The 25,375-nt window shown below is 42.0% G+C and overlaps 1 protein-coding gene across 1 annotated transcript in view; it reads right to left on the bottom strand.

Moving 5' to 3' along the window:
* Positions 1–7,503: 7,503 nt before the first annotated feature.
* The window catches only part of chl1b (cell adhesion molecule L1-like b), a 37,340-nt gene continuing 19,468 nt past the window's right edge, over positions 7,504–25,375 (bottom strand). Inside the window, exons 17-25 of the mRNA XM_056273568.1 lie at positions 25,144–25,214; positions 24,138–24,360; positions 22,360–22,475; positions 21,928–22,132; positions 21,652–21,774; positions 16,780–16,959; positions 11,734–11,865; positions 10,772–10,844; positions 7,504–9,173 (exon numbers count right to left, since the gene is read on the bottom strand). Coding sequence (XP_056129543.1) covers positions 8,969–9,173; positions 10,772–10,844; positions 11,734–11,865; positions 16,780–16,959; positions 21,652–21,774; positions 21,928–22,132; positions 22,360–22,475; positions 24,138–24,360; positions 25,144–25,214 — 1,328 coding nt within the window. The 3' untranslated portion in view covers positions 7,504–8,968. The remainder of the gene's footprint in view (positions 9,174–10,771; positions 10,845–11,733; positions 11,866–16,779; positions 16,960–21,651; positions 21,775–21,927; positions 22,133–22,359; positions 22,476–24,137; positions 24,361–25,143; positions 25,215–25,375) is intronic.

The raw sequence follows: 25,375 nt of genomic DNA, 5'->3' as shown, positions 1-25,375 counted from the left end.
AATGTTTTCATAGGGCGTCTGAGTAGTGTAGTGGTCTATTCTGTTGCCTAACAACAAAGGGATCTCTGGTTCGGATCCCTCCAGCTTGGTTGGGCATCTCTACAGACACAATTGGCCATGTCTGCGTGAGGGAAGGTGGATGTGGGTATGTGTCCTGGTCGCTGTATTAGCATCTCTGGTCGGTCAGGGTGCCTGTTCAGAGGGGAGGGGGAACTGGGGGGAATAGCGTGATCCTCCCACATGCTACGTCCCCCTGGTGAAACTCCTCACTGTCAGGTGAAAAGAAGCGGCTGGCGACTCCACATGTATCGGAGGAGGCACGTGGTAGTATGCAGCCCTCCCCGGAACAATAGAGTGGGTGGAGCAGTGACTGGGATGGTGCGGAAGAGTGGGGTAAATGGCCAGGTACAATTGGGGAGGAAAAAGGGGAAAAATCCAAAAAAAAAAAAAGTTTTCATTACATCTGGGAAAATAAATGACTGTGAATATCATTGAAATGCATGTCCCGATATGGCCTGCTCATCATTGCTGCACTGTAAGTGAGGGGACTTACTGAGCAGGGTGAATACAAAGTAACCATCTATTATTCATTAACTTGCATGTGTATCATACACAACCAAACCCATTGCTCATTAGATTTATAAAGACAGAACTATTCTAAGATCATCATAACATCAAAGGGTGACAAAAACCATGTGCGTAACTGCAAATTGAGAGCGTTTCGAAAGAAGGTTTCACTATGAACTGTTTTCCCTTTACTTTGAGATGAAATCAAAGTCTCTACAGGCCAGTCTGGCTATACCCCACTTCATCTGGGAAATTGAACAGACTAACAGACTCCACTTCATCATTTGTTTCCAGGAATGCCTAGCATTGCTGGCTGGATATATAGTATGCAAACTGTGTGTGTGTGTGTGTGTGTGTGTGTGTGTGTGTGTGTGTGTGTGTGTATATATATATATATATATATACACACACACACATACATATATACATATACACATATACACATATACACACACACACACACATATATATATATATATATATATATATATATATATATATATATATATATATTCTTTTCTCTTTTGCTGCTCATAGGAAAAAAAATGCATTGATGTATGAGGCTCTCATTCAAAGTGAGTCCCTGACAGCTGTGGAGACCTGGAGACCAATTCATTTGCAGCGCAAGTGTGATGGGTTACGATCAGTCCCTCAGATGTCCTAGGAGCCTGTAAGCTTTGAGTCACAGGTCTGTGCTAGCACTGGAAAGTCTGCAATACTCCAAACAAATTATTTCTTTAGAGCACAGTGCACTCACTGCCACAGTCAAGTGAGATTTCTCATTACTTCATGCCTGAATCAGATTAGGAAGCTTTCTCAAATATGATCGTTAGAGTCTAGCATAAAATCTTCAACAATACACCACGGTGGTCCAGTGCTTAGCACTGTTGCTTCACAGCAAGAAGGTCCTGGGTTCGAACCCCAGGTCGTCCCAGGTCCTTTCTGTGTGGAGTTTGCATGTTCTCCCCATGTCTGTGTGGGTTTCCTCCGGGTGCTCCGGTTTCCTCCCACCATCAAAAAGACATGCATGTTAGGGTTAATACTCCTGTCTGTCTGACCAAGGCGATGGAAAGAAGAACTTGAGTTGGTCCCTGGGCGTTGCAGCTGCCCACTGCACCTATACAATAGGATGGGTTAAATGCAGAGAACAAATTTAATCATAGGTGTACAATTTGTTGTAATAATACAATGACAAAATAAAGTGGCTTCCTTTTTTTCTTTCCTTTTCTCCTCTACTTAAACCGGCAGCAATTTTCCCCATCTTAAATCTTTTAACCATCATTCAGGTTTGTTTAAGCGCTGTATTATTCCCAACTCTGCCTGTGATTAAGATGAAACACTGTTGGTGAACTTTGACTGGAAATGCTCTCTTTTGGTAATCGGGCTCTAATAAGCCATCTCCTGTACTTAGTCGTTGACCCTCCCTCTCCACTAGTCATCCTCTGATAAACAACAAGGCGAGAGGACAGGCTCAGTTCGATCCCCTGCTGGCACTTCCATTACATGCCCAGGAAAACACCTGATCTCTTTTTGAGTCTTTGATACTGAAGTTATAAGGGACGTGCTGCAAAAATTTCAAATTCTAACAACTGCTTTGCCTGTTTTCACTGAAATATTTACCATTTTATGTATTATATAGACATTATATTACATTTGCATTGCTTTGCTTTACCTATTTGCCTTTTTACTTTGATGGCAAAAAAAAGTAATTTCCATTATACTGTTTGCTGAATATCACAAGCAAGGTGCAAACCCATTAATGTCTATTCATTGACAAAAAAAAAAAGTCAACGGAGGCACTACGATAAATCACAAATCTCTGACACCAGAATTTATTGGGATTAATCCCGTGCACTCAGATGTAGACTCTTCACACACTCATACTACACATCCTTCTTCTTAGTCCTTTCTCACCCTTTTATTCCCATATTTTCCAGTATTCTCCTTTATCGCTCTAACTACTACTACTACTACTACTACTACTACTACTACTACTTTCAGCTGTTCCCATTAGGAGTCGCCACAGCGGATCATCCGTTTCCATCTCTTCCTGTCCTCTGCGTCTTTTGTCACTCCAGCCACCTGCATGTCCTCCCTCACCACACCCATAAACCTCCTATTTGACCTTCCTCTTTTCCTCTTCCCTGGCAGCTCCATATTCAGCATCCTTCTCCCAATAGACCAGTATCTCTCCTCCACATGTCCAAGCCATCTCAATCTTGCCTCTCTTGCTTTGTCTCCAAACTGTCCAACTTGAGCAGTCCCTCTATTATACTCATTCCTAATCCTGTCCTTCTTCGTCACTCCCAGTGAACATCTTAGCATCTTCAACTGTGCCACCTCCAGCTCCACCTCCTGTCTTTTCGTCAGTGCCACCGTCTCCAAACCATATAACATAGCTGGTCTCACAACCATCTTGTAAAGCTTCCCTTTAACTCTTGCTGGTACCCTTCCGTCCTTTATCCATTCTTTTATCATTCACAATTCCTTTATCGCTCTAACTGCTATCTTAATCTGATATCGGTAAGATCGATTTAATTATGTTTTGTCGAACATGAGCCAGCGTCTGTGTCTATGTCTTATAAGATACATGTAATTTTTCGTTTCTAGGTTTCCTCGCCTCACTTATGGTGATTGTCCCCCTCATTAAGAAGCGATGCTGATTGATTGTTTAGCTGATCATGCGGAAGTGGGCTCATTGTTGTGCTGTGGCTGTCTTTATTTCATTGTTAACTCCATTTAATACCGAGTAAGAAGAGGTTGATGAAAACCTTAAATTTGTGTATATACCTCATCAGAAGTGCTTGCACTTAACTTGTTAATGCATACTTATTCTGGCAAGATTTTATAGTGGAATGACAAAAGCAAATCAGTGCACATTTATCCCATTTGTCTGTTTACACAATAGGCAAAATGGTCTAAATTCCCATATTATGTGTGCAGAATGTTAAAAAATATGTAAGTTTTTCAACAAATAATTCATACCAAAGCAGAATCTGTGAGCTCATTGTGATAAAATGAGCCTTGAACTAACATGCAGAAAACAAACTGAGAAAGAAGCAAGGGTGGCAACATGCTTTTCATCAAATTTCTGCGGAGGAAAACAACATCAAAAGACCATTAACTAGAGTTTGCCACATTGCCATTGAAAATCTAGTTAAAGGTCATGGCAATTTGCATATGAAACTGGTTGTTGGTTTCGGTCGTTATGCCACTGTATTGTTTATAAGGGTGGGGATACCTGCAGTCAGTTAAGACTGAAGAGGTCACTTAGATGAGTGATGAAATGTATTTGTCAATAAACACTGTGTCCAGGTGAACTAATTTAACTTTCCATGACAACATTTAAACTGCCGCTGGGGGTACAAGCACTCTGGATTTTTTTTCTCTTCTTTTCTACTACTACTCCTACTTTAGGCTGCTCCCTTTAGGTGTCCCCACAGCGGATCATCCGTTTCCATCTCTTCCTGTCCTCTGCATCTTCCTCTGTCGCACCAGCCACCTGCATGTCCTCCCTCACCACATCCATAAACCTCTTCTTTGGCCTTCCTCTTTTCCTCCTCCCTGGCAGCTCCATATTCAGCATCCTTCTCCCAATATACTCAGCATCTCTCCTCAATAAATGTCCACTCCATCTCAATCTTGCCTCTCTTGCTTTGTCTCCAAACTGTCCAATCTGAGCTGTCCCTCTAATACACTCATCCCTAATCATGTCCGTCTTCGTCACTCCCAATGAAAATCTTAACATCTTCAACTCTGCCACCTCCAGCTCCTCCTCCTGTCTTTTTGTCAGTGCCACTGTCTCCAAACCATACAACATAGCTGGTCTCACTGCCATCTTGTAAACCTTCCTTTTAACTCTTGCTGGTACCCTTCTGTCGCAAATCACTCCTGACACACTTCTCCACCCACTCCACCCTGCCTGCACTCTCTTCTTCACCTTTTTGAACATTTGACCCCAAGTAATTAAACTCATACGCCTTCAGCACCTCTACTCCTTGCATCCTCCCCATTTCGCTGTCCTCCCTCTTGTTCACACAAGCATCATAGTCCACGGAGAGTCCTACCTGATCTGGTCAGTCAACCTGTCCATCACCATTGCAAACAACAAAGGGCTCAGAGCCGATCCTTGATTTAATCCCACCTCCACCTTGAACCCATCTGTCATTCCAACCACACAACTTACCACTGTCACACCGCCCTCATACATATCCTGCACCACTCCTACATACTTCTCTGCAACTCCCGACTTCCTCATACAATACCACACCTCCTCTCTCGGCACCCTGTCATATGCTTTCTCTACCGCCACAAAGACACAATGTAACTGCTTCTGGCCTTCTCTATACTTCTCAATCAACATTCTCAAAGCAAACATCACATCTGTGGTGCTCTTTCATGGCATGAAACCATACTCCTGCTCACCAATTGTCGCTTCTCCTCTTAACCTAACTTCCACTACTCTTTCCCATATCTTCATTCTGTGGTTGATCAAGTGTATACCTCTGTAGTTGCTACAGTTCTGCACATCACCCTTATTCTTGGAAATTGGTACCAGTATGATTCTTCTCCACTCCTTAGGCATTCTCTCACTTTCCAAGATTGTGTTAAAAACTCTTGTTAAAATCCACTGCCATGGGCCACTCTGGTGGCCGAGCGGAATAAACCGCCGTTCTTGCAACCCGCTCGTCATGTGGCTGGGAGGTTCGTATCCCAGACTCGCCGTAACCGGTCACGGCCGGAGCGTCCATGGGCTGAGGCATTCATTAGGTCACCCTTACCAGAGGGATAGTGGGTGTAGATAGGTGTAATGTTCGGGAACTCGTCGTTCTCCAGCGACCCCTCTGGCCCACCCGGGCACCTGCAGCCAAGCAACTGAAAGCATTCTCCCTACGCCTCCTTCGCGGCCTGAAGGTGATGCAATCCATGCGAGGCTTCAGCGTGTAAAATAGCGAGAGCAGCCGACACGAGTTTGAAGGAAGCTAGTGTTACGACTATCTCCTTCCTGTGGAAACGTGAGCGAGGGGAGTTATTCGACAAGAGTTCCGGCCATAAGCCATTGGGTTAATCGGGTGGGATAAGGGGAATAACTAGAAATAAATTAAAAAAAATTTTTTTAAATCCACTGCCATCTCTCCTAAACATCTCCATGCCTCCACAAGTATGTCTTCTGGACCAACCGCCTTTCCACTCTTCATACCTGCCCTCCCTTCCTCCTTGCTAATCCACCACACTTCCTGATTCACTATCCCTACATCATCCAACCTTCTCTCTCATTTTCTTCATTCATCAGCCTTTCAAAGTACTCATTCCACCTTCTCAGCACACTCTCCTTGCTTGTCAGCACATTTCCATCTCTATCCTTGATCGCCCTAACTTGCTGCACATCCTTTGCAGCTCGGTCCCTGTCTAGCCAGTTGGTACAAGTCCTTTTCTCATTCCATAGTGTCTAACCTCTCATACAACTCACCATATGCCTTTTCCTTTGTCTTAACCACCTCTCTCAATGCTTTACGCGGCATCTCCTTGTACTCCTGTCTACTTTCTTCATCTCACTGACTATCCCACTTCTTCTTTACCAACCTCTTTCTCTGTATATTTTGCTGTACTTGCTCATTCCACCACCAAGTCTCCTTGTCTTCCTTCCTTTGGCCTGATGACACACCAAGTACCTTCCTACCTGTCCCCCTCAGTATTTCTGCAGTAGTTGCCCAGCCATCCAGCAACTCTTCTCTACCACCCAGTGCCTGTGTTAACTCTTCCCTGAATGCAAAACAACACTCTTCCTTCTTCAACTTCCACCGTTTGATCATTGGCTCTACCTTCACTCTCTTCCTCTTCTTGGTCTCCAAACTCATCCTTCAGAGTATCATCCGATGCTGCCTAGCTATGTTCTCTCCTGTCACCACCTTGCAGTTTCCAATCCCCTTCAGATCGCACCTCGGACATAAGATATAGTCCACTTGTGTGCACTTTCCTCCACTCGTATACGTCACCCTGTGTTCCTCCCTCTTCTTTAAATATATATTCAACACAGTCATTTCCATCCTTTTTGCAAAATCCACCACCATCTGTCCTTCCACATTCTTCTCCTTGACACCATATCTGTCCATCACCTCAGGTCCCTTTACACACATGCCCAATGTAGTACATTCCAATCATGTCTCTCCTCCTTGGATGCACTCTCCACCACTTCATCCAATTCACTTTTTTTTCTTTTCCTGTGCAATTAAGTTGGATGTGTTTTATCTAAAGTGCCCTGATGCACCATTAGTGCTCACATTTTTATTACTTGACCACAATGGGAACGGAAGTCTTCTTCATGCTGTGTTGCGGCTCTGCTCACCCAAATGAAAGTGGACACAGGAAAGCTGCGACTCCCCAATAATAAATATGAACCATGCCACTGGCTCATATGGTTGAGTGGTAGAGGAACGGCATTGTCCAGTGTGACCCACGCAAGAAGACTCAAAGTGATACTCACTCTCCATTCTCAACTGGCGTCAGGTGTGATTATAGCCCTCTGCTTTATTTAGTGTCTTTCTGAACTCGCTCTTTTGAGTTCCCATCACTCTCTCCCGCAGCACTTGGTTTTCAAAACAAAACACTGACCTGACCGTGGCATTACAACAGACTTACCTACCTTCCTTTTAAGTGTTCACAATTTACCAAACCAATTATCTTTATTACCGGGGGGACTTCTGCTGTTACCAAATGTTACATTATCCACATTCACATTAAGGTCAATATGGAGCTGTCCTCAGGCAAAAACAGATGACTCATTGCCTACTCAGTTAATGTTCTGTTGTTTTGCAGCTGTGGTTTGTCGTCTCACCAGAAATCACACTTTATGCTACATGAACCTGCTAACACTGTCAATGTATGCATATAATGCAATAATAAAATTGTACATACACAATTTTCAGCATTGCTACATCCACCAATGCCTGTGGCCTATGTAGTTAGACCAATGCCAGGATGTAAAAAAGTAAAGCAATTTAATAATATCGAAAACACCAATCAACATCCTTCACATGCAATATATTTCTACAAAAAAGTTGCAATTCGGTTGATCATGTTAAATTCATTGTTGAAAATCAACACAGCAGTCATGGTTTGAGTGACATAACTACAATGATATGCAAGAGTAAGGCTCTTTTGTTAAGACTGATGTAACATTGATGCCGATATACTGTAACTAGGGATGGTATACAATTATAACTTACATGACACCAGATAACAGCAACTTGGCAGTGAAAAAAGTAAATCCATAAACCATTGCAGTTACCAGAAAACAACAACACTGTAATCATATTGCAGTCACTTTTGAACAACTTATGGCTCCTTGTTGTATTATTCCAACAAATTCAATGGAGAAGATTAAAGATTTTACGAGTTAGATCATGTTAAGTCCTATAATAATGGTTAATAATGGCTGTAATTGTAGTGCAGTAACACCACTCATAAATAAAAGCGAAAATAAATTGGAATAGATTGTTTATCCTAATATTCTGTACATTTTAAAGACAATGTATAATCCAAAGTGATGCCATGTTGTGACCCTAGATTATGTTATCAATTACAATTTTATATAGGTAATTAGCAATGGATTCGAATTTGGAAGAACCATCCCATCTGGTCTGACTAATATTCCAGTGGTCTTAAATAGACTGTTACAGAAAGTACTGACTTGATCATGTGATGTATATATTTTTCCCCTGGCTTTACCGCAAATCCTCTTATAAAATTTGAAAGGATAACATCCTTAAATTTCGAGGATAATCATGATTCAGAATATTTTTTTATAGTCCATTTCATCTACTATATAGCTGTTGTTTCCGTTGCCTTGGTACCGACAGGTATGAAAACGTAAGTGAAAATAAGTTAATTAACAACTTTGATACACATATCACATCAAATATAATGAATCCATTTCAAATATAAAATATATGTCTTGAAATGAAAATGCCAACTTGACAATTCCAGCATGATACATGTTTGTGGTGAGATGACGGAGAAGACAAAGCTGCATGTGATGAACAGGAAGGTTTTTCTTTTTTAAACATTCTTACAAACGGTACAGTAGTTGCATTTACAAAAAAAAACAAGCTCTCCAAATTCCTCCATTGCTTTGCAGTGATAAAAAAACACTCCACATATACAATGTACATACTATATATATATATTTACAGTATTTAGTAATGGTCGTTCAGTTACAACTTGATAAAACAGAGCTTTATAAAATGAGGAGGGCAGTGCAGCTGACAGTGACATATTACATTCACACAGAATTATGCTCAGTATGGATAAGATCTTTTTTTTCCACTCTGCTTTATTTGTTCAGCCCGGCAGATTTGATGAAAACGGTTTCTGGGGATAGGATGGATGATGGTTCCACTCCTCACGCCGGCGTTTGAACGGAGGCTTTGATCTCCGTGGAAACCCTCTTCTCTTTACGTCCGGCGTACTCCCCAATGAAGGAGCCATCCTCGTTGAACTGACCGTCTTCATCGCCATAGTCCACGAGGCTGTCTCCACTGTCCCCTGCTTTCATCTTGCCACTCAGGGAGGCCTGGCTGCCCTTCAGCGGCTTCTCATCGTTGTCACTGTGCAACACAGCGGTGGCACAGTGGATTTAAAAATCACCTCATTTTCCTCATGGCTTAACTCTATGGCTTATTGGTGAGGGCAGGGATACAGGCTTGAGCTGTTAGAGCCTCTATCTTATGCTGACAAAAGGATACTAGTCTTACGGTGCACAAGTCAACACATTCTTCTTTTTTTAATTTTCCCCCCTTTTTCTCCCCAATAGTATCCAGCCAATTACCCCACTCTTTACTCTTCCGAGCCGTCCCGGTCACTGCTTCACCCCCTTTATCAATCCGGGGAGGGCTGCAGACTACCACATGCCTCCGCCAATACATGTGGAGTTGCCAGCTGCTTCTTTTCACCTGACAGTGAGAAGTTTCGCCAGGAGGACATAGTGTGTGGGAGGATCACGCTACTCCCCCCAGTTCCCCCTCCCCCCCAAACAGATGCCCCGATCAACCAGAAGAGGTGCTAGGTGCAGCGACCAGGACACATACCCACATCTGGCTTCCTATCCGCAGACACAGACAAATGTGTCTGTAGGAACGCCTGACCAAGCCAGAGGTAACACAGGAATTCGAACTGGCAATCCCCGTGTTGGTAGGCAACGGAACAGACCGCTACGCTACCTGGACACCCCAACACATTCTCTAATTGTTGACACTATTTGGGCATCATTGCTTTTTAGCAAAGGGATGATTGGAAGGGATGTGGGGTGCTGACTGTGGTCATTAAAGTGAGGTTGCTATCTTATAACTCATCCATCTGTGAGCTGTATGAGACACTCAGCGATGATTAACTCGATGAATGACAGCAATCATAAGCAAGAGTATTTATAGTAATAATAATAAATTAAACCTCCACTTAAATCCATCTTAAATCTGTGTTGTCACTTCTTAGGGAAGCTGTCTAAGCTATGATGACATCATAGCCTTCGTTTTGGAAAAACAAAATGGTACAAACTCCGGTCACCTTGAAATTAACGTTAGGGAGCCAACATATCAACAGAGTCACTTTGACTTCCATTATATCAAGATTTGTCGTGCTGTGCAGTCTGTGCTGATTGGAGAATAAAACCGGGATTCAAACTGCAGTAAGACGTCTCTGAATTGGACCGCTAAAGGATTAATGAAACGTGCCCAGATATTGCTGCCCCGGAGATAAGCTACTCCCAATTACACTGATTGCTTTTACCCTCCTGCAGAGTGCCGAGCAGCCTTCGTTTTGCTCCATTCAGGAAAAATAGCAATGTTTGACCGCTCCTCTTTAGTAAGATATCTACCAACACCAACACAAGCTAACATAGCACTAGCCCTAATTTCAACACGGGTGGGGTTTCAACATTCACAACACTGATGTGTAAACAGCAACGCAGGGGGCCCACTGCTGTTTATCACATACTTGTGTGAGTTACTCAGCCCATCAAATGTCTCGAGCTGGGATCTCTATGTGGCTCCACGTAAAGCTCATGCATGCGGGGTTGTCTTTTCAACCAGGAGAAATGACAGAGACAGAATTACACACAGGGAAAATAAAACTGCATAAAACAAAAGTTATACCATTACACAAAGATTGCAGTGGGATGGCGAAAGATTGCTCCCGGCTTCGAGCTCACCTGTATTCACAAAAGGTGTCATCGTTCATAACCTGGGATTCAACATCTGGATGAAGGTCTTCTTTTTCTTTTACTGCGCGAGGATAAAGAGATGGCGTGTCAGTCATTTCCCTAAAGCGACGACTGCTTCAGATGGAAACGGTGTCTCTCGGTTGTATTGTTGAAAGAACACATTCTAGCTAGAATTGCTGAGTTCTTGCGCTTATTTCATCTAATAGAATTTCAGGTCGCGTTTGAATAAAACAGCATAAGAAAAGATGTTCAAGGTAAAATTATGAGGATATAATTAAAAAAAATAGAAGCAAAATGACAATTTTACATGCAATGCTTGATGTACACTGTGCAGGATGTAAGCAATGTCTGATAAAAAACAACAAAAGACTTGCAAATAAAAGAGAAGGCCAGTGGATGGAAGGGGTGAGAAGGTAATGAATGAAAGAAGAATAAAGCTGCATTTTTGGTTTTCTTCTGCTGATAAGCATTTGCTGGCTAGATGACAACACAGTGGCCATTAACAATAATAAAGCTGTTAAAGACCCCCATGTCCCCCATAAGATGAACGATATTAAGATACCATAGTGTTTATGTCTTCCCTGTGTGGTCATCTTCTGCAACATTTGCATATTTTGTCTGATTGTGGGCTGCTCCGTGTGCACGTTTGCTTCTGCAAACCTGCACATCTAAATCTTTCAAATGTCGTAAAAAAGAACAGCACATTTTCCTATTAAAATATATTCCCCATTTTTCTGGTTGAATTTACATGGAAATGATCTGCGGTTCAGTGCCTATTTGTTACAACCACTATGTCAGCTTAAGTATTCCTGTAATGGCTGCAAGAATGATTTGTAATTTTCCTTCAGAGCAACCAAAACCTTAATGGAAATATAATGGTACTCGAAGCCGCAATTAGTTAGCATTCAGTCGGTGCGGTGCGCGTCTGTGTTTTGTGAATGAAGACCTACCGGAATACTTCCCTCCTTTATTTCTGTTGACAAAGCAGGCAATCAACACAATGAGTGTGAGGAGAGCGATGGCACACATCAGCCCGATAAACCAGCCCTGGGTGGATATTCCTCCGTGGATGCTGGCCAGACCTGGGGAGAACAACACCTCGTGACTTTGACTTGCCTTGGACCTTTCATTGGAACATTTTGACTGAATGTAAAAGCAGAGGTGACAGGGTTTGCTGCAATGGAAATGTTCCAGTATTAATATTAAACAGCTAATCCGGCTGTCTAATTAATCAGGAGGGTTAAGCTGTTCAAATGTAATTCCTCCCATTGAGTCCACACCGCTAAGTCAAATACTATCGACCAATGGCTCAATAGCTAAAAAGAGCCACGCGTCGTAACTTGACTCACTTTCAAGGACGCGCTGGCTGTACCTACACTCTACTCAATGAGATGTTAATTAATTCTGGTGCATTTGTGGAGTTTTTTTTTTCTTTTCTCATGTGATCTCATCGGCATCCCTCCTCACCTTTGGACCTCGTCTTGATAACATCTTCAAAAATACTAAAATTATCAACCCAGTAGTTAGTCATAAGGCGCACTGTGTACTCGGTTCCAGGTTCAAGCCCCTCAATGATGTGAAAAGCCTTAGAGGTGTTAACCGGCTCTGAAATCCTCCAGTTGCCTATACCTATGCAGAAGGTGAACCATCAGGAAGAGTTAGTAGTCAAGACCGCAAAGCTAGTGTTAATGCACAACACACAAAGTTGAGAATGTTAGTTGCATGCCTACAGCAAATATTTCAGCACACAAAAACACAGACACACAATCACTGACACAGTTCAGAAATTGACAGAAAAAAAACAGTAATGTGAGCTTACGGTTGTTCATATAGGCAACATAAAACTCTGAGTCCTTGTACGCGCTTCCAGGAATCCAGCTTATATTTGCAAAGTTGTCACTAACAGATGAGCTAATATTGAACAGGGCCGGGACTGACGGACGATGACAGAAGATAGAAAAGAAAAGAAATTGGAAAAAAAGTGTTAGTAAGGGGCAAAGCAGATAACAGGCATCACAGAAAGGGGTTGAGGTGTTGTTATACATTAAAGGATGTCCATGTCATCCCCTGTGAACATGTCACACGTGCTCTTTTTGTTTTCTAACACCCCTGTAGGAAGACAGCAATATTGTTGACAGATGAGACTTCCTGATTCACTCAACAGCAACACATAAAAAGAGTTATATCTATGTGGAAATGTCATGATGGCTGGATGCTGCAAAGTTAGAATTTCTAGATTCGAAACAAGAAGGCAATCAGGACCTTCAGATATAGAAGTGAGATTTATAAAGGAGATTTTGCATCAATGTTATGTGGTGCTTTTCAGTTAATTTGCCTTTTTATGCTCGTAGTCTGTGGGAAATTAATTTGTCGAGCTTTAATATCTACATAAAACAATCTGGTTTTTTGTTTTTTTGTTTTAATGTAGCTATAATCGTAATCAGAGAGTAGTAAACTAAATGTTTTCTGAATTCAAACATAGTGGGCAAGGAGTTCCTTATATGTCGATGCACCGCATGAAAGAAAGAAAAAGAATGAATGAATACTATGACAAAATTATAATCTAACAGCAGCTGTCTGAGCTAGTCAACAAAGCACAGTCCACTTTATTTCCCTGAGGTAAACACTCAGATCTTCTGCTTGGTCCCCAGTGTAGGTGTATTATTTGCTCAGGTGATAATTCAGTACACAAGGACATCTGTGCCTGTGACGCCCATTCCAATGAGTGCAGATGTCACGGCCTGACTAATGTAGATAGATTAGTCTTCAAATATATGGTAATTCCCATCATTGGCACTGTGCATCGACTTCAAGTGACAAAGGACCACAGACAAGAATATAACCCAAAGATGACTGACGTGTCATTGCATGCTTCAACTTGGTATTAAACACTGCAGAAAGCAGCTGCTCCCCCAGCAGGGAACCAATGCCCTGAAAGATGTCTTTTCAAAATCACGAGGCTTTTTATAAAGAGAGGCCAGGAAAATTTCTGCTTTAAGAGCTTTCAACATCTTCCACTTTATCCAGTTATCTTTGTGTCTCGTAAATATTAGCTCCCTGTGCAAGCTCACACCTTCCTATTTTAGCCCGGGAAGACATTTCCACTTCGTTCTTCTCTCGGCTAAGAAGCCACTTGAGACAATTTCTTGTATCACAGCAGTTCTGCTGTTTACCCAATCGAAGGTTACATTGAAATGCCAAGTGGCTGTTTGGTCAATACATGGTCGCGTTTAAAAGAGGACTGAGGCCCAACAAATCAATCACTGACAATTAGACATATCTGTCCCATTGGAAAGACTACACAGAACTCACACCTTTGGGTCAGCGTATAGATTTGGTAATTTTGATTTCCATCCGATCTAGCTGGGCTTTGTTCTAACTAGAGATCAATGCAAGGTTTTCATTTGTTTATATCATTCCAAACAATGCAATGAATCTGTTATTTGCTGGACTACAAGCAAAACTTATCAGTTTTAACAACTGTGTCTACATTTATTACATATTTTTTTCTTGTTCTTGTTTTGATTGATTGTTGTTTACCGAGTTTTGCTAAAGTGTCATGATTTGTTCTTGGTGTGTTTGGAAGTTCTGCAGCTCTACCTATGTTGGAACGAATGGGTTTGGCTACTGGGGACCTTGTAGTGCTTGGAGGTGAGGGGGTAGCTGACTGGCCTGAAAAGAAAGACAAATCTTGTGGTTATCATAATCCTTACATTTGGATTTAAGTGTGGGAATCTATCCTAGCATGGTGTTAGCGTTAGCACACATGCCATCTGATAATATGACGTTAGCGCTCTAAAGTTAGTGACTGAGGAAAGGGCCTTAATGTCAAGAGTGAGTCACATGACTATTCATCTATCCATCTACCTTAGACTGATATACAGATAAATTGCTTTTTTCTATTACATTGATTGATCTTGACTTTTAATCAGCGATACATGTGTGGGATGCTTCCCAAAAACAACATTTGTTTCCTCTGCTTGAGACTGCTGTTGCCGGGATAAAAGTCAGTATTCATTTACAGGGACACTAATATGCCAGGATTAATAGGAATGCATAATTAAGTTACTAATTACCATTATTCCTACAGAGAAAGCCACAAACTATCGAGAAAAAGAAGTTGACATTTTGCTAATGAAAGGAGGCATAAGAGTGCTCTCTGCTGATGGCAAAGGCAAACAGCACACACACTCAATTGTCCCTGATTGAAAGGAGAGTCGGGATCTTTTGACTTCTGTTACTGTGAAACATGATGTGGCTTATTTGTTTGAAACTGCAAACCCTATATTTACTGATTTCTGAGACCCACTCATCAACTACTCACTCCCCATCTCATAAGGCATGCACTCAATTGCTAAATCATCTACATAAAATAGTCATACCAACACATAGTGGTCATATTTTACAAATTCTGAAATCAAAATGACAAAAAAAAAAAAAAGAAGTGAAAAATCAAGGGTATCATTTAGTTTAGTATATTGTGTACTATGATTATATATATTTTAGCACAGTTGTGAAGTCAAAGTTTATGGTCCAACAAGTTGATGCAGTATGTGTTGGTAAGACCAGCCATGGTACAGATACAGCCGCCCAGAATTGCCGGCTGGTCCATGACAGGGCCCATACAGATCCGGGGCAGATCCCCGCTGGCTCAATCAGTTTCAATGGGTGAAACTGGCTGGCAGCCGGCTGGGGCAGCAATTCTGAGTGGCTGGTAGTGTACGGTATATGCCAACATAAACAGCTTGAGAAATAGATGTTTAACTCTAGAAGAACTCTAGAGGACTCAAGTGAAACCTGAGTTGAGGCTGAAGGAGAAAAAAAAAAAAAAAAAAAAACAGAAGACAAAAGTAGCGCAGTATTCAACAGAAACGGTCTCATCTTTCTCAGCACAAATGTGCAGACACACACACACACACACGCACATGCACACAAAGTTACAGAACTGTACAGCAAAGGGTAACAACAACAAAAGCATACAGCACACAAGGTTGCATGACAAAAGGTAAAAAAAAATGATTTACATATTACTAAAAGCTACTGAAAAGCAAAATAGTGATCGTTCAGTTGGCATGAATTAATTTCATATGCTGAAATCTAAAGGCTTTTCTTGCACATGTATAATAAGAGCACTGCAATATTTTAAATTGCACATATTTGTATTAATGAGGATCTTACGTGCTTAATTAATTTCCCCCAAGTTCATAACATGTCAGCCAAATATGTTTGTCTCTGTGACTGTGAGAATCCTTCTGCAATAGCAGAACATAATGGTCCTCGCATTCAACAAAAGCATTTTAACTGTGCATTTTGTTTCTGTGTGGCAGGCTTTGCCCTACCTTTGTTTAAAACAACTGTTTCATATTTTAATGGAAGTGGCACCATAGTAAAATACCTGCTAGACTTAAATAAGCCTGTTCAGTATAGGTTTGTTGTACTCCATCTTCATGCCAAGTGTGCAATCTCAGAAAAAATGGTTTGAGTTTAAGCCAGGTATGATATTCATACCCCCTCCAAAAAAAAGCAGGAGCAAATGAGTCATAATTGAAAGAAAAGATTACATGCAAAAACCAGCTCATTATGATTGCTTACCTATCTACTCTTCTATGAATACACTGTTCAGTATCCAAACCCTGCTCAAAGCAATTTTCTTTCTTAGCTGATTTTTTTCGTCGCTCTCGTTCTCTGTCGAATCAATAAGCACTTGCTCTTTCATGACAGTGACAAATGAAAACCTCTACCGCATCTATATGAAATTGTTTATCCACAGAACTTTCTTACTCAGAGATATATGAAGCTTGGCTGCACCGGAATATATCACATTCCTTAAATTAAAAGCCCTTTAAAAATACTGAAATGGCTTTGTCATCTGCTACACTTAACAATAATCTTGCCAACTCAACTGTACACCTCAAATCAGTTCTCACGCACCCCCACCCCCCCACCCCCCACGCACACACACACCACTCATCAAACTTGGTTCAGGTCTGACTCACGTGCTTCAAGGGTAGTGGTACACTCTTCGCTGACAACAGGTCCACAGCCCACTGTGGTGCAGGAGCGCAGGTAGAACTTGTACTTGCTCACTGGTTCCAAGTCATGCAAGACCCATTTTGTTGTGTCAGGTTTACTGATGTCTATTGTCCGCAGAGTCCCGACCTCCCCTGTGTCATTGACTAAACGCAAAAATGCAGAAAAGTTAGACTTTCGTGTTAGTCTTTAGTGCTGAGAACACTCTTTGACACAGCTGTAACCAAGTATTGTACATATTTTTGCCAGTGATGGGCTCTTTGCAAAATAATATACTATGTAAAATGTAAAGTTTCAAGAATTAGAAATCAGAGTCAGAAACACATTTATTTGTCATTTCATTCCATGCACTTGCACACATGAAATGAAACAAAACATTGTTTCCCCCAGCCCACAGCAATGCAACACAAAGACAAAAACACATATCCAAGAACTAAAAGAACTACAAGAACACATATATCCAAAGTAACACATATATCTAAACTAAATAAACAAACAAAACAAAAAATCACTGTCCAGGAGAATGAACGCCAGCCAGGATGACGGTCGGAACTGCCGGTCTGCATGGGCTAGCAGTTAGCTTAGACTGCTAGCAGGTGTGTATGGAGATTAGGCAAATATGTCCTTGATAACAAATGACGTCATAAAGGGACTTCCTCTGAAACATGTGAGACGTGAATTTTGCAAATGCTGCATGAAGATCAGCTTGGCCCTAAAGCAGCTGTGCTGCAGCATCACAATTACACTGGTGCTGCTGGTGAAATACTGACAGCTGGCTGCATTATCTTCAACATTTCACACATGACTAGGTTCAATGGGACTTCAGAAGAAAAAAAAGTTGCATTTCAAAGACCCCATCAGCTTTATCACAGTGACACAATGAAAACGTCCTCCTCTAAAATATTAAATGGTAATTGACCCTCTCTGGCAGCCGCAAAATTAAACTCATTTAGCTTGGAAATACAGCACAAGATGTTGTGGAACCGGAAGCTTAATCACCAGTTTCAGTGAGGTGCGCACACACACACACACACACACACACACACACACACACACGTAATGGCTGTCCTGTGACAGTATCTCTGGGGACGGAGAGCTGTGCTGATGAAGTCCACTGTGGACGGGATGGGGTCAGTAGCGGTGGACCTTAACAGTCTGTGACATGGTGGCCTTGGTCATCGACGGCCGGGCAATGATCATGACAGTCAGGCCAATGGACACAACCCTGACACATTTCCTATACACACACCCTGACCTTGCACTGACCCCGGTCCTTTTAGAGCTATGCAATGATTTTCATCCTTACCGAGGGCTATAGCTTACACAAACACCACTGAGCCACTGATCCACACCCCATTACAATACTGAGACACTGACACTATCGCTAGCATTCGCTTTGTACCATAGACCGCGTGTTATGTGAGTTTGTATCTACGGAAAAAAAATGCAGGGCAAAAATATTCAGGTAGTATCTGTTATGCAATCACTTCTGAAATTAACATTCTGTACTATATATATATTCTGTGATTATATATAGTACAGAAGGCATAGAGTAAATCAGAACATACTGAGCTGGTATTCCAGGAGGTATCCAGTGAGAATTCCATTTGGCTCCATCAGAGGGACCCAGGCGAGCGAGACAAGGTGTTCTTCCCGCATCAAGCTGGCGGGAAGGTGGGATGATGGCGGCGCGAACTTGCATTTGCGGCGGCCTCACCTAGTGCCGACCATGCAGTGTCTTTGTCAGCGTCTAAGTTTGTGTCTTCGTGTGAAGGTTTTGTTTTTTTTTTGTCGATTTTTTTCGTTTGATGGCTGGGAGAGCTGACGGTAGATCGGCTGAGAGCACTTCAGTGTTGCCAGGTCTGCGGTTTTCCCGCGGAATTTGGCTACTTTCAAGATGTTGCTTTTGTTTTTGTTGTTTTTGCCCCTCCCCCCGCAGGTTGAGGTTTTTCATGCAAATTACATTAATCGTATATCTAAATAAAAGAATTTAATCACAGGCTAGATTTTAATTTAAACACATTTCAAATTCAGCAATTTACACTACTCAAATTTTAATCTTAATCATTAGTGAGAAAAAATCCAAACTGACTCCAGATCAGCACTTACACACATGGCCATGGGACATGCCCTTCACTGGTTGGCACACAGAGTGAGCCTGCGCTCCTGCCTGACTCCCACTCTCACAGTGACTTGGTGAGCTAGCTTCCATTAGAAGAAGCCGGGAAGAAGGAGATGACACCCGGTAAGTGGTCAAAATACGGAAAGAGATACAATAAGGAGTGGGAAAGTGAAAACGGCCTGAAGGACTGGATAGAATGTGTGGTGGGGGATGAAACCAAAGCTTTCTGTTGGAACTGCAGAACCGAGATTGGAGCGCATCATGGTGATCTCCAAACCCACAGAAAAACGGAGAAACACATTCGAGTTTTGGTATTGGGCTGTTTTTGGGCTAGTTTTGGTTGGCCATTGGGCTAGTTTTGGTTGGCCATTGGGCTGGTTTTATCACAAAGACCTGGCAACCCTGGAGAGCTTACGGCCCTTTCCGGAGCTGTATGGCCCTGCCGGAGCTGTACCCGAGAGAAAACATTGAGGCAGTCTGGCGGTGGCCTCGTCTAGCGTCGACTGTGCAGTATTTTTGTCTGCGTCTGCGTCGTCGTGTGGAGTGCGCGGGACATGTGTCGAGGGTGTCTGGCTGGGAGAGCTTGGTCTGCTTCGTCCAATGGGCCCAGGAACCACGGCCCCTGCCTGGAGTTGTGCCCGGGGAGGAAATGCCAAGGGCGGTCTGGCAGGGCGCGGAGGCGGGGCGGGCTAAGCTAACTGCTAGCCCATGCAGACCAGCCCTTCCGACAGTCATCCTGGCTGGAGTTCGTTCTCTGGACAGAGGATTTTTTTTTCCTTTTTTTGACTGTTTTGCAGGGTGGACTGTGTTGTTAGCGGTTTGTTTTTGTTTTGTTTGTTTGTTTGTTTGTTTTTTGTATGCTTTCTTCTCTGTTTTTTATATTTTTGGTGGTATTGTTTTTGGGAAATTTTAGATTTGTGTTTTTGTGTTACATTGCTGTGGGCTGGGGGAAATGAAATTTAATTTCTTTGTTTATGGAAGTATGTCTAAGAAATGGCAATAAATTGTTCCTGATCCTGATTTGTTTTGTACATAGCCATTCTGTTGAAGGGGGGGCATTGTGACCCCTCCATAAATGTTTGCGACTGCGTCTGAGAAAAAAAAAAGTTTCTTCTTTTTGAGGGACACATTTGTAAGAATATCAACCAAATATAGTATTTTCTCTGCACCCCCCACTACTATTCTCCCTTAGCTCTCCCTTGTATTCTGTCATGTGGTATTATTGCCCATGCAGTTTCATTCGAGATAGGATTTCACAGAAACACCATCAAAAAGATGCAGTAAATGCACTGTCAGCTTTAACATGCTAAAACAGATCAATCTTTGGATAAAAGTTTTTAAGTGTTTCCTCTCGATTGCTTTTCTGGGTTGTTGGTTAGCTGAAAACATGATTCAGATGAGTACATTTTAGCACCTATTTTACAATGTCAATTGCACTGTTTCCATACAATTGTCAGGCAAGTTTTGAGCAAACCTTAAGGGTCAAAACACGAAATGCAAATTAGGAGCATTTCCATCAGATCTGTTTAAGCAAATAAAACTTTGAATGTAGTTTTACATGTCCTGTCATATGTCCACACACCCATGAGAAAGATGGGCCAGTTAAGATTATGAAACAGCCGATGATGTTATAAAATTATGCTGGGATTTCATTTTTCTTATTTTGACAAATGTGTTTCCATCGGCTATTTAGAACAAACTCTTCATCAACACTCACTCGCCTGAGGTGAGTGTTAAAGACGCGTGATGAAGTTTTATTCAATTTTGCCGTTTCCGTCAAGCTTTTCTAATGCAATACTTCCTAATGTGCATAAAAATGCTTTGATGGAAACATGGCAAATATTAGGCATCAAATTAGGTTATTATGTAAATATCATGTAACATTAGCTATTCAATTGAAAATGGGCAATGAACCTGTATGGCTCTGTTCACAACCACTGTTTGGGATTGTTTGAGGTGTGTGTGTGTGCGCACACACACACACACACAAGACAACAGGTGGTGAAAAGCACTGAAAAGCTCTCTAAATCTACAACTCTTAAATCACAGAAAAGCAAAATTTTGTATAAAGAGCTATATCTTCTTTTTAATCTTTTTTTTCCCTTTTCCCCCTTTTTTCTCCCCAATTGCATTTTGACCAATTACCCCATTCTTCCAAACCTTCCGAGTCACTGCTCCACCCCCTCTGCCAATCCGGGGAGGGCTGCAGACTACCACATGCCTCCTCTGATACATGTGGAGTCACCAGCCGCTTCTTTTCATCTGACAGTGAGGAGTTCGCCAGGGGGACTTAGCGCATGGGAGGATCACGCCATTCTCCCAATTACCCCTTCCCCCCAAACAGGCGCCCCGATCCACCAGAGGCGGCGCTAGTGCAGCGACCAGGACACATACCCACATCTGGCTTCCCACCGGCAGACACGGCCAATTGTGTCTTTAGGGACGCCTGACCAAGCAGGAGGTAAAATGGGGATTCAAACCGGCGATCCCCATGTTGGTAGGCAACGGAATAGACCACTATGCTTCCTGGACGCTCCTTTTTAATCTTTAAGAGATCCAAGCTGAACAAGAAGAGTTCAGTGCAAACAGTATCAAATGCCACAGAAAAAACAATTTCTCTTACTGGCAAGACAAGGACATTACCAGTTAATGAGTGTGCTAATTTGTTGCTAAATGTTGATTTCTAAAGGCAGGCATAGAGTATATAAGTACATACTGAGCTGGTATTCCAGGAGGTATCCAGTGAGAATTCCATTTGGCTCCATCGGAGGGGCCCAGGCAAGCGAGACAAGGTGTTTCTGAACATCTGTGACCCTGAAAACAGGATTTTTCTCTGGGACTGCAGGGGCAAAAGAGGTAACAAACAGCGAGTAAGCATCATAACTCTACAACCCAGTTTCCGTGGCTATTGTTAGATTTTTTTTCCCCCTTTCCGCAGTAGCGAATCAATAAGCTCCATGCTGTTTCTCCAGAGCCCTCTCGACAATCCTACCTCCCTCCGGAGTTTTGAAGTTGACAGGATGGCTGCCGGGCCCATTGCCCCGCCCGTTGAAGGTCATGACAATGAGACTGTACTCAGAGAAGGGTATTAGACCCGGTACCAGGCCATGGTTGTGGTCCCCGGGGAACACCAGCGTGCGTTTATCTCCATGGCTTTTCTTCGAATGCGCCAGACTGCGCAGATGCCACCAGTTCACCTGCGTTCAGATAGGTACCATGTTAAACAGTGACTCTTTTGAGACAAGCTTAAAGATCATATGTTGGAAAGAGTATTGAATAAGGTATTGTATTATATTTATTTATTTTGTAGACTGTGTAGGAGAACACTCAACGGGGCGGGGGTGAGGGAGGGCAAGCGTTTGAGCAAGGTCAGGGTCATTTTTTTAAACTGTGCCTGAGGATAGGGCTGTTTTTAAGGTATTACCCTGTAGCCTCCCAGATGTCCATGCAACTTGTCCTTGTGCACACGCGTCCAGCTGACCTTGACCACCGAGTTGTTCATCACCTCTACAGCTACATCATCGGGAGCAGCGGAAGGAACTGCACAGAAAAACAAATACCAGCATGTTTACAAAGAAACACGCACAAAAACACAGAGACACATATACACACAAACCAACAGAGAGAGAGGTGTGCGCGCATACACACACACGAGAGGTGTGCGCTCGCTCGCACGCACGCACGCACGCGCGCGCACGCACGCACGCGCGCACGCGCGCGCACACACACACACACACACACACACACACACACACACACACACACACAGAGTCCGGTAATGTGATGATGAATGATCAGGCTGAGTCATCATCATCATCACACTAAAATTCTCTAAAAGTATTCACAAACATACATTGTTAGCAATACATAAGAAATGATTCAACAACTTGATATGAACATCAGACAACAAGAGACAAACAAAAAACAAAACAAAACATATGTGCGATAAGTAAATGTATTTCTCGGACTATAAGTTGCTGTTTTTTTAATTCGTCTGGCTGGTCCAAAGCGATTTATACAATGTAATTTTGTCGAACAAATAAAATGCATTTCAACTAAGGCCGCTAGATGGCACCATTTAATCTTGTGATTCAATTGAAAACGCTGCACACCATATTTAAAAATGTGACATACACTGAAGTGACTTACTTTTTTTCTCGCGTTTTTGCCGAGTGCGACTTATGCTCCAGTGTGACTTGTAGTCCGGGAAATAGGGTAGCTACACTCATTTTGCAAAACCTATTAGGGATTCTCAGACAGTTGAATAAGGGGTCTACTAACGCTGATGAAACTTGCTATAAAAAGATCCAAGCACAATACTAAAGACTGTAAGTAATTTCTATCACCACACTTTATTTGAGTTTGAACGGCAGAGGGAGATAAACCAGATGACCTGAGGTGACTTCCTGGGGGCAACTCCAAAAGAAAGCTAAAGATAGAAGAAACAGTAAAACATCTCCACAGACTGGCTTGTTCAGAACACGTGCTTATCTTTGAAGAAGATAGCTACTATGCAGTGGATATAAAACCTGGACAAAATGTGGAAAGTTACATTTGTGAATCCACTCCTATTCCACATGTGACAGCAAGAGTTTATCCAAAGGTTTGGCGATTTTAGTATAATTCCATATTTTGATATGAAGCACACATTTTAAAGTTGCTACAAGGAGTTTCTCCACTCATTATTTTTTATTCTCAGCTCACTTTTGATGCCTCTGTATAACCAACATATGGAAATGCAACTATCGGTGAGAATATTAGATAGTGGTACACAATGGTTCCAAATGTTTTTCCTCGAGTCAGATTCGCTGTGAAATCTGAAAAGATGATTGATGCCCCATAGAAGGGATACGCATCCACAATTAGAGATACATTACCTCAATGCTGCATATCCTCCACACACGCTTTTCCCAAAACACCGCTACATCTGTCACTCTTCAAATCAACAGCAAAAGCTACCAGAGTGTGAATGTAAAGGCAATGCTTATGTGAAATCAAGTCATTCTTCTGCAAAACACTGCCACTTTTGTCGACAGGGAAGCGCAAAGTCAACTAAATTCCACAACTCCTTGTAGCAACTTTCATTTTGTCAGTTAAAATGTTATCTAAAAAAAAAAAAAAAATCCCCTATGATGGCTTTACATAGTAAAACGTGGATATGGTGCATACGGTATGAGCTTGTCAATCAACAGTATGACTTACAATCCTCTCCTGAGTAGCCAGTTACTATTTTGGGCTCCGGGCCCCAGCCCTGGTGGTTCTTGGCTTGAATCTTGATCTCGTAGGGCACAAAGGTGGGAGTATTCTTCACAACAAAAGAATGTCTCTTAACCATGTGTTCCTGCCAGTCTTCTTCTATATCCTGTCGCCTGTAACTCACCTTGTACTCAAGACCGGGGCCATTGTGTTCAATGGGTAACAATGGCTGAATGATGGAAAAGGGGATAAGAAATAATAAGAAAAGTAAGGTACAGGTTATACAGACACTTGAAGAATTGCATAAGAGGCTTTTTGTATTTCCACATGCTGTCACAGCTTTAGTGGTACTTTTTATGAAAATATGGCCTACTGAACTGTACTTAAAACTCTAGCAATACCTGCTATCTAGTAGAACAATTGAACATTTGACTTTGACAGAAGAGCTTTTCTGTGATACAAGGTATGCTAAGACATCACAGATAAAAGAACTGGGTGATCTCCTGACAGTGGTGTGATGATGAGAAATAGGAGATGCTATTATCCACAAAACCAAATCATTATTGGTGAAAGCACTCATGAATCCAGGATTTTGGGCTATATTACCATGGCAGAGAACCCAGATAGTAAGTGAAGGATAAATTCATCTTTTTACTATAAAGAGGAATATATTATTTTATGTTAGGCAAAAAAAAGAAAGAAAAGAAAATCGCTTTTTCATAACTTTCACTTTCTCTTTCTAATTAAAGCAGGACAACGGGTGGGTTTCATTGGAACCTCATTCAGAATGATCCCAGAAAATAGCTTTTCTGAAGATGTGAACCACAGAATAAAAATATCAAGAGTGGAATGTTCTATTTCACGAACTCCATCTGGTAATTGCATATGAAACATAGATAAAACTTCTCCCTTATTCTACAATTTCCAAAAACTGTAGCAAATATGAATAATTCCCCAAGGCCCATGTTATAGAGTGTGCAGGAAAGGGATATTTAAGACCCATATTTCTTACCTCCCAGTTGATATCCATTTCGTGAGGCAAATGACCTTCGATTTTGATATTTTCAGGGTTCCTGTCAGGGGCTTATGGATAAAAAGAAAATATAGATTCTGTCAGCATTGGAGTTGCTGATGGAAGAAATCTCCTGTGAAAACAGGATTTTCAACAACAGTGGAATCAATTATGGTACCAGGTTTGAGTGGTTTTAAGTTCAAAGAGTGGCTCCGTTTGCAGTTCAAGTAAC

The sequence above is a fragment of the Lampris incognitus genome, chromosome 2, assembly GCF_029633865.1.
Source record: "Lampris incognitus isolate fLamInc1 chromosome 2, fLamInc1.hap2, whole genome shotgun sequence".
NCBI classification, from domain to species: Eukaryota; Metazoa; Chordata; class Actinopteri; order Lampriformes; family Lampridae; genus Lampris; species Lampris incognitus.
Note: the sequence above shows the minus strand (reverse complement) of the source record. Positions and strands in the feature narration are given on the sequence as shown.